Here is a 9628-nt window from a genome sequence, read left to right as displayed (position 1 = left end):
GAAGTCAGTAGAGTCATTAGACATCAGGAGCTTCAAACACAAACAGTCCACATCTGAACTTTGGATTGTAAGTAACAACAAATATTTTTTTATGTCTTTTGACCAGGAGGATCAGCGGCCTGCTCTCATCTTATCCCGATAGTAGCAACATTGAGTGCCATCATTGTGCTCGGTGGTGGGTGGATTTGTTGGTATTTTTGTCGTCAGAAGTGTTGTTGACCTTGTCCTTGTAACTAATATCATTTAATCGGAAAGAACAAAGGAAACATCTACACAACTGTACATGTTCAGAATCAGTCCATCTCATCTGACTACTCACCAACAACAGACCCAGAGTTGAACGAAAAGACTAATTCTCTGCTCTGAGCCGAGGAGAAAACTTTCCTTGTATCCTACAACCTTTATCCAATGAGGAGAGAGAACGGCATAAAGGGGCGGTCCTCTCTGTGTGTGCAGCCAAGGGAATGCGCGTGAATGTGGTGACGTAGGGACGAGGGCGGGGACTGCTAACTCCATCGGCTGACAGAAAGTTAGCCAAAACGACCGGATCGCTTACTTCTGCTTTAAATAGCATCTTATCAATGTTTTTTGAGACCTTTTTATTAACATCAAGAGATAAAGCTGGAGTTGTGGATTCTACAAGTGAAGACCACTTCCGCGTTCAAAAAGCTGCAGTGCCCCCCGCGGCCTCTGGGGGCTGGTGTCAGAAGTGAGCAACTCTCCATTGACCCCCATGTTAAAATAGCCGACTTTGCAGCTTAAAAAAACATATTTACAGCCTGGTTCATTTTATCGTTTTGGTCTCTACCGATAGTTTACACCTCTGTGAACACTGTGGGGGGGGGGGGGGGGGGGGGCGCAGTTCAAATCCCTGTATAAGGAGCACAAAACAGACTCCCCTAAACCAATGGGTGACGTCATGGGTGCTACGTCCATTCTTTTTACAGTCTATGGCATAGATCCACCAGTCAGCAACCAAAGGGACGCCCACAAAAACATCACTTCCGGTCAGAGCATTTTTGCAGTGAGAAAAATCAACTGTCCATGGAGTAGCTTTACATCAAGTCAGATCAGTCACTTTATTTTTGGCATCTTGACCTTTTAAACAAGTAGATTAGGCCACCTTTCATTCATAGTTGATTTTCATTACAACTATACACAACTCATTATTTACTGCACTGTAACACTGACTATGGAAATTGTGTCTGAGCCACTGCTACACACTGCTGTGTTTTCAATTTGACTGCAGCCACATTCTTACATACAGCTCCTTTAGACATTAAACCAAAACTTCAGAGAAAATGGTATTCCAATTTAAAATGAATGGACCCTCAATTTCTTTAGTAACAAAAACAAAAGATGCTTTCACCAAATACAAAAATACAAGAAAGAGATTTTTACAGTATCTGCTACACTTTGATAAAAAACAATGAACATTTTTATAGAGAGCCTAAGCGGAAGCAGGAAGTAACGTCGCCATGGGACCTCAACTCGGAAAAAGTCTCCATGTAAGTGAACGGGAGTCAAAATTTTATTTTGTGATCCGATTGAATTGTGCCATGAGAAAATGACCTCTACCTGTTTAAAACATCACGTTTGATGCCAAAAAATCAGCAGTATATCATAAAACGGCAACGGAAGAATGTATTTTGTGTGACGACGCTCTGTGGACTACAGATCTGGTGTCCCACAAAAAATACGTCACCAACTGACACGGGAAAGGAAGGACGCCATGTGGTGACGTCACCTACGCGACTTGTAGTCTTTCTGGTTACGGATTCTTCTGAATTTTATTTTACAACAGTTTTACAACAAACTGCTGATTTCTCGGCATGAAACATGATGTTTTAAACAGGTAGAGGTCAAATTTTTTTCTCATGGCATAATTCAATCGGATCACGAAATGAAACTTCGACTCCTGTTCACTTACATGGAGACTTTTTCCGAGTTGAGGTCCCATGGCGACCGTTACTTCCTCCGCTTAGGCTCTCTATTGTTGGAATGAGCTGTTACAGTTCAGCTCAACCAACAACTCTGCAGCCTCACTTACTGCTGTCATTTATTTGTAGCATTAATTTCATGAACAATCCATTTTATACAATTTCAAAATCATAAACTTTAACAAAATATTTTACATGTGAAATTAATTTTCACTGTGTTGTGATGAGATGTTACAGTTCAATAACTGCAGCCTCACACACACTGCTGCTGCCTTCAGTAACAGTCCTGAGTTTACATACACTCATATGTGTCTTCTTGCCAGAAACATCAGAGAATTGACGGCCACAAAAACTTCAACTGTACGTTTACTCTCCTAAAATTGCCTTGCCTTGCCTTTCCTTATGGGATTTCATGTGTGTTGCCAAATTCTCCAGCTCCATAAATGTTTTCCCACAAACACTGCAACCAAATGGCTTCTCTTTTGAATGGACTCTTGTGTGAGACAAAAGAGTACACTTTAAGGCAAATCCATTCCCACAAATAGCACAACTAAATGGTTTCTCTTGTGGGTGGTGTCCAGTGTTGGGTATAGTTACTTTTGAAAGTAGTTAATTAAGTTACAACGTTACCATCAATTAAAAGTAATCAGTTACGTTACTGCGTTACCTATGAATAAAAGTAACGCGTTAGAGTACTCATGCGTTACCAAAAATTAAAAGCCTTTTGCAGCGCGCCTCGCACATGCTGCAACTTAACTGACAGACACACAGCCTCTTTTAAATGCACGTCCTGACGAATAACATCAGTCATCCAACCAAATTAACTCTACAGGATAACAATAACAGGAAAGACAGTCAGAAATATGCCACATAGCGGGTTTGTTTTGTTTTTTTTGATCGCAGAACTGATCAAAATTCAGGAATTGCTGTGAATCCCTCTCAGCAGCTTCACTGCTCGATCTGTCTGTCAGTTTGAACGGAGGACTCACGTGTGGAGAGGAGGGAGGCTGGCGAGACGTGAACTTCCTGCCTTGTGTGTAATAAAAGTAAAAAAATAAATAAAATGCGGTTGAATGTACTGGTATCACACTGCTGCTACGGCAGCTATGGACTAGAGATCGGGGCTGGACCGGGGGAGAACTGGGCTGCCGCTCGCCGAGAGGGAGCTGCTGAAAGCAGCAAGCACTAGAGCCGGGCTGCTTGTTGCTGCTGGAGAAGCAGGTCCGTACGTGGAGCTGGTCCATGTAAATGGGCCCTTAAAGTTTTTGCGGTCGATAGAAGCTTATCACCACCGCAGAGTGTGCATTTTACCGTTATGCTCTTGTCCTTTTCGCCGGCGAATTGAAACGCACGCGCGCACACACACATAGGTAACGTAGGTCAGCAGGGCACAGACGCATCACAGCGCTGCGCCTCGGCTGACACATCAGCAGGTTGCACAGTAGTCTGTCTGACAAAAAGCAGGCTGCAGTCGGGATTTTCTTTTCCTTATCCGGCGAAAAGTAAAGGATTACTTTTTTTTTTTTTTAAATAACTAAGTTACTGATTGCTCAACTCACGAAACTAACGCGTTACGTTACACGTTACACGAAAAAGTAATTAAAGTACTCTAACGCGTTACTTTGTAACGCGTTACCCACAACACTGGTGGTGTCTCAAGTGATAATTTAAACCGAATGAATGTTTAAATTGTTTACCACAGGTAGGGCATTTAAATGGTTTCTCTCCTGTATGGACTCTCATGTGTCGTTTAATATCACATCTGTAATTAAATACTTTACCACAGGTAGTACAGGCAAGTGGTTTCTCTCCTGTATGGATCCTCATGTGAAGTTTAAGATTAAGTCTTCTATTAAATGTTTTACCACAGGCAGGACATTCAAATGGTTTCTCCTGTGTGTGGATTCTCATGTGGACTTGAAGAGCAGATTTCTGCCTAAAAAGTTTACCACATGTAGCACAATCAAATGGTTTCTCTCCTGTATGGATCATCATGTGTCTCTCCAAATCCGAGGGCCTGGCAAAAGTTTTCCCACACTCTGAGCAGCGATGAGACTTCTTACAGTGAGACTTCTTACCAGTGTCACATTCATCATCACTTACATGAACGACTTCACTGTTCAAACCTGACTCAGATGTACGGTCAAATGGTTTCTCTTTTGTATGGATCCTCATATGTCTCTTCAAATCCCAGACTCTGGTAAATGTTTTCCCACACTCTGAGCAGCGGCGACACTTCTTACCAGTGTCACATTCTTCATCACTTACATGAACAGCTTCACTGTTCAAACCTGACTCAGGTGCTCTGGTTTCTCTCCAGTCATCACTGTCTTCAGTCTCACAGGACGACTCTGAGACCTCATCATCTGTATCTGGTTGAAGATCTTCATGTTGATCTGAGTTCCTGGCTGGTTCAGATCCTCCACAGTCGTCTCCATCGGCCTCTATCTGTTCAGCTGAGCTGCTGGATGGAGGCTCAGCCTCAGTTTGTCTTTGATGAGGTTGTAGGGACTGAGGTTTCTCCTCCTCATCCTCACTCTTTATATGAACAGAAGTGAAGGGAAACTCAAGAGTGGTCGATCGTTCCTCCTTTTCTTCTTTAATATGTCGACTCTCTGGGTTCTCCTGATCCAGACTTGAGGTCAACTCAGGAGGATCCTCTGCTTCAATCTTCAACAGGTGCTGATCACCTGCAGAAACAATTAAACACATCATGAACAACAGTGTCTTCATACTGTCACTCATATAACTGGTGTCTCTATGAACTTCTTCTCAGTGGATGCTAGTCTGAGCTGAAGGAATTTTGCTCCTGCCATTGAGTGGATTTGAGTGGACTGAAAAAGGTCAACCTTCGTGTTCCTGCCCTGACCATGTTTTACAGAGGCACCATTGAGACTGTTCTCAAATACTGCATTTCATCTTGGTTTGGCAGCAGCACAGCAGAAGAGAGGCACAATCTAAACAGGGTAGTGAGAACAGTAGGGGTGTCACGATTCTCCAAATCCTCGATTCGATTTGATTTTCGATTTTAGGGTCACGATTCGATTCGATTCTCGATTTTTTTTTCTTTTTCTTACAGCACAGACGCCTATGCTATTTTCAGACTAGTCTAGTCTACGATCATTGGTTTTATTCATCAAATTTTGTACAGTAAATCTTATTTCAAAAGATGGGATACATATAAGTGATGCAATTTCCATTATGTATCACATTAGGCACTAATGGTCACATTTAAATAATTTCTTTACAATATAAAGGTAACATGCCCCCAAAAATCATGATCCAGGGGCCAGAATTGCCCCCAAGGTTTCTCTCTTTTGAAATTTATATCTGTACATTATCATAATTTAATTTTCATTAATTTACCGTCGTGTCTCATTATTCTCCTGATGTCGGCTTAATGTAATGTAAACAAGATTGCGCTGATACGGAGAGTCATGTGACAGCGGGGCAGAGCTGCAGCTGCAGCGCTGCATGGACCTGATGATCAGATCCTGATCAGACTGGCAGTGGCCCACAGTCAATCAGTCCCGGATCCTCCACCGTCACCAGATCCCCCGAAAGCCCCCGCAAATAATACATCGACAAAAAGTGGCAAGTTGCACCTTTTCGTCGGCTTATTATTTGCAGGGTTTTTTTTAATTTTTTTTTATCTTATAACGTCTCTGCAACATGCGGCTCTCAGCGCTTGTCGGTGTTGTGTAGTTAGAGCTGTGTCTCCCTCCTGTTCCCCAGGTAGAAGGGGGACAGTAGCCCACCAGGGCTGGGTGATAAAACGCTATAAATTGTGAAATAACTTTTCTTCGATAGAAATATGAGACGTGGTCGATAGTTTTCATTCATCCATGTTTTGGCAAATAGCCAATTATATTGAGAGTCGCGCTGCGCCGAACCAATCATGTGGCTGGAATAGAGCCAGTCAACATGTGCATTTGTTTGGGTTGCTGCAGACGTGCACATCGCTGACACCGCCGGTAAAAAAGAAAAAGAAAAGAGATAGAGCGAGGGAGAGAGAGAGAGAGAGAGAGAATGAGTGAGTGTTGTCTCGAAATAAAAAGTAAAGGAGAACTTGGACCAGTGACTGACAAGACGCTTGGTGCGCAATGGGGACAACGGGCAGTTGTAGCTTTGCAGGCGGGGGGGGGGGGGGGGGGTCGATCCTCTCTTTGACTTCGATGCTCGAGATCGTGACGTAATTTCGATCGATTTCGATAAAAAATCGAAATCGTGACACCTCTAGAGAACAGCAGAGAAAACCATTGGACTGGATTGTCAAGTTAACGCTATCGCTAGCTTGCACAAATTATTTTTTAACAGCTGAATTTTCAGTCCAGTTAGCTTATTTACTAACCAGGGTCCGACGTTAAGGTTTTTTCGTACTTCTCAAATCTACTGGCCCCATCTAAATTCTTACTTGCCCTGCCTAGGTTTTTTTCTGGTTGTGTGGTGCATACTTTCGCTCATGACTTATATCTTACTAAAATCCTTCCTGTTGACTATACACAACACTACACAACACTTCTTTCTTCAGAAAGCAGTATTTATTATTATCTATAATTGCATTTAAATGGCAATCATTGCAGACATGTAAAATTAACTGCTATTTCACATTATTTGACCAGTAGCAGTTACACCCTCCATGCCCTATCTGAACAGGTGAGCCACCTGTTTAATGCCCGATCACAGTTGAAATCTTGAACTGAAGGGCCTTTTAATGGCTAAAACATTAACCTGGACAACATTTTAACTAGTGCTGGGCATAGATTAATTTTTTTAATCTAGATTAATCTCACTGCAATCTTGGAGTTAATCTAGATTAATCTAGATTAAAATGGCTCATTTGAATTCTGATGAAGGCATTCAAAATATGTGTGCGCTACTTAAATAATGACCAGAAGTAAGTCCTTGAGAACGGGTTTCTCAGGCCAGCTGGTCCATTAGACCAGAAGCCCATCTCCTGTTTGGAAAATGCATCAAAAACTGCTTGATAAAGTTATTGGTAATGAAATATGAAATAATGTTCAGTAAAATGTACTTGTGTTATGTAATTGTTTATTCAGATAAACACAAAATAACCAGTAGGCAATTTAACCAGTACAGGCAATTTGAACAACCCCCATTTCTGGGATAATATGACATTAATTTAACAACTGTAGGCCTACATGAGAGGTCATAAATAACTGTTCAGTAACTTTGTGACATGGCTTGAGTCAATCAGTCCAACCTCTACTTCTCCTTCTTCCACCAGTCACTCAGACAGACGAGCTTGTTCACATTTTCTGGTGACAAACTAGATCGCCTCTTCTGTACAATATGGCCTGCTAACGAGAAAAGTCTCTCGCATGGGACTGTAGAGGCAGGAGTCCCCAAGTACTTCCGGGCAATGTGGGCAATCTTACCATAGACAGCAGTGTGCTCTGACCACCACTTCAGTGGACACTGATCCAAGCTAGCACTGGGCTCTACCTTGTACCTCTCCACAGTATTGTCTACTGGTGTCTCCTCTTCTGACTCTGACTCTGATCCCATCAGTAGCAAGGCTGTTTTCTTCTTAGGTGGCTCCGGGTTCTCCTCCCTGGGCAGCTGCAGAGCAGATTCTTCTCCCCTCACCAACTCACTCAGCTTTCCCCACACTGACTCCCTCTCTGCTCTGGGCAGGCACTTGAGGTCCTTAAATCGTGGATCTAAAGCAGTAGCCACCTTTGATAAAAAAAAAAGAAAAGAAAATATTATGAAAATTTAACTTTTCAAGTCCAACCTCCATATTTTTTCATGACTCATTCATCTATTCATTGACCAATCTACTGGCTTAAAAAGTCTACTGGTCAGACAATACAGTCATCTTCTGGTCAGTCTGACATACCTTCAGCCATTCCAAGTTTGTTTTCTCCCTCCGCTGGTTGAGGTCCTTGGTGAAGGCAGCCTTGAATCGCACAATGTAGGCAGGATCCTCATCTGCGATCTTCATCGCTTGCTGAAGGTGGCACAGGGCAGGGAGAACCACGGAGCAGGATACATATTTTTCCCCACCAAGGAGCTCAGTGATATACCTTCACACACACAAACAAAATGGCTAATTAATTTAACTTGGATATGTGAGTTATAAAAGAACTTGTATACCAATTCATGAACACGCTATCTTTACCTGCATGGCTCTAGCAGTTCCTCAAGCTTTGCCAACTTCTCATATTCAGCATTTGTTGGGAGGGTGAGTTTGTGTTTCTGCTGGGACAGCGTTGCATGCACTGCGTCTCTGTTGCGCCTCAAGCGCTGGATCATGGCGAGGGTAGAATTCCAACGTGTAGGCACGTCTTGCACGAGTGACTCCTGGGCTTGTTCAAGGGAGGCTTGCTGGGCATTCAGCTCGTCTGAGTTGGCCGGACTGTGTTTGAAATGTCCAACCACTTTACGGCACTTGGCCAGTACACCATCAAAACCTCCGTCACGAAGTGACATTACAATGGCCCTCTGTACAAGATGCGCAATGCAGGGCAAATGCTCGAATGGCAGTATCCTCCCTGCTGCTATCATGTTGGGAGCGCTGTCTGTTCCAATAGTGGTGATTTTGTCAGCTATAGCCCACAGCGACGTCGAGAAACTGCCTGGCACATGCTTCTGCTAAGTGGCGCTCCTCTGTTTTCATCACACCTAACATTAGGAGTAGGACATAAAAACTATATCAGAGTAAGATTGCTAGTAGTAGTAGGCAACAATCAGCAACTAATCAGCAAAACGTTGATAACGTTAGCTAAAGCTATACCGCGTGAAGTTAGTTTCAGGTTGGATATTCATTCAGACAGTTGTCGGACGCGACGGTTGGACATCCAACCTGAAACCAACTTCACCGTGGTAAATTACATAGACCGTTATAAAACAAAAAATGACAATAAATTACATAACGTAACGTTACCTAGGGCGAAAGAGTGAAGCTCCCAGCTGGCATCGATGAGGTGTACAGTAACACCAAGGTAGTTTTCATTGTTAACAGACGACCAATGATCCCCAGTCAGTGCCACACAAGTTGCCCCAGCCAACTTCTCCTCTTTCGCCGCTTTCTCTGCGGCGTGCTGTTCATTGATTCTCCGTACGATGGTTCGCCTCGCAGGAAGTTTATAAGATGGGTCACCTGTGGCCGCCTGGAGAAGAAGCTCCAGCCCCTCATCTTCAACCACACTGATAGGCCGGCAGTTGAGGGCAATCCACTGAGCTAAGAGGCCTGTTAGTTTAGCTGACAGAGCTGTGCTGACGGGCTTGCCTCGGTTGCATTCAAACATTGTAGTCTGACGAACACGACTTTTCTCCGGGGCTTCAGTGCTTGCTCCGGCACCTTCCACATCAGCAAAGGGATGCTTTGCGTTTAGGTGGTACTTCAGACTTGACGAACTTCTACAGTAAACTAACTCGGCGTTGCACAAAGTGCATACAACCCTAGTTTTATCGAGGTTCCCATTGGGAAGCTTCTTGAAAATAAATTTCCCCTGAAGCAACCCGGCGGGCTTCGCAGCAGCGGCCATGTCAGCTGACGTTTGATGCACACGGTTCGGACTCACGCGGCACGCTCCAGCCCCCACAGCGTAATTCGGCCAGGTATACATCCGCGCTCAGCCAGGTCAGAGCCTTCTGGGCCAGGTATACATCCGCGCTAACATATCAAAGTGAAATTCATAGCTTGCTCACTATGTGGACCC

At 43.7% G+C, this 9628-nt stretch overlaps 1 protein-coding gene across 1 annotated transcript; it reads right to left on the bottom strand.

The window, feature by feature from the left end:
- Window positions 1–7166: 7166 nt before the first annotated feature.
- Window positions 7167–9214, bottom strand: LOC311001842 (E3 SUMO-protein ligase ZBED1-like; the record flags this gene model as incomplete). The annotated part of the gene is made up of 4 exons (XM_083993021.1): window positions 7167–7640; window positions 7804–7990; window positions 8086–8512; window positions 8851–9214. 4 exons carry the CDS (start codon window positions 9212–9214, stop codon window positions 7167–7169), a joined length of 1452 nt encoding a protein of 483 aa, XP_083849147.1.
- Between the last annotated feature and the right edge of the window lie 414 nt (window positions 9215–9628).

The sequence above is a fragment of the Trachurus trachurus genome (assembly GCF_905171665.1).
Source record: "Trachurus trachurus genome assembly, chromosome: 18".
Lineage (NCBI taxonomy): Eukaryota > Metazoa > Chordata > Actinopteri > Carangiformes > Carangidae > Trachurus > Trachurus trachurus.
Note: the sequence above shows the minus strand (reverse complement) of the source record. Positions and strands in the feature narration are given on the sequence as shown.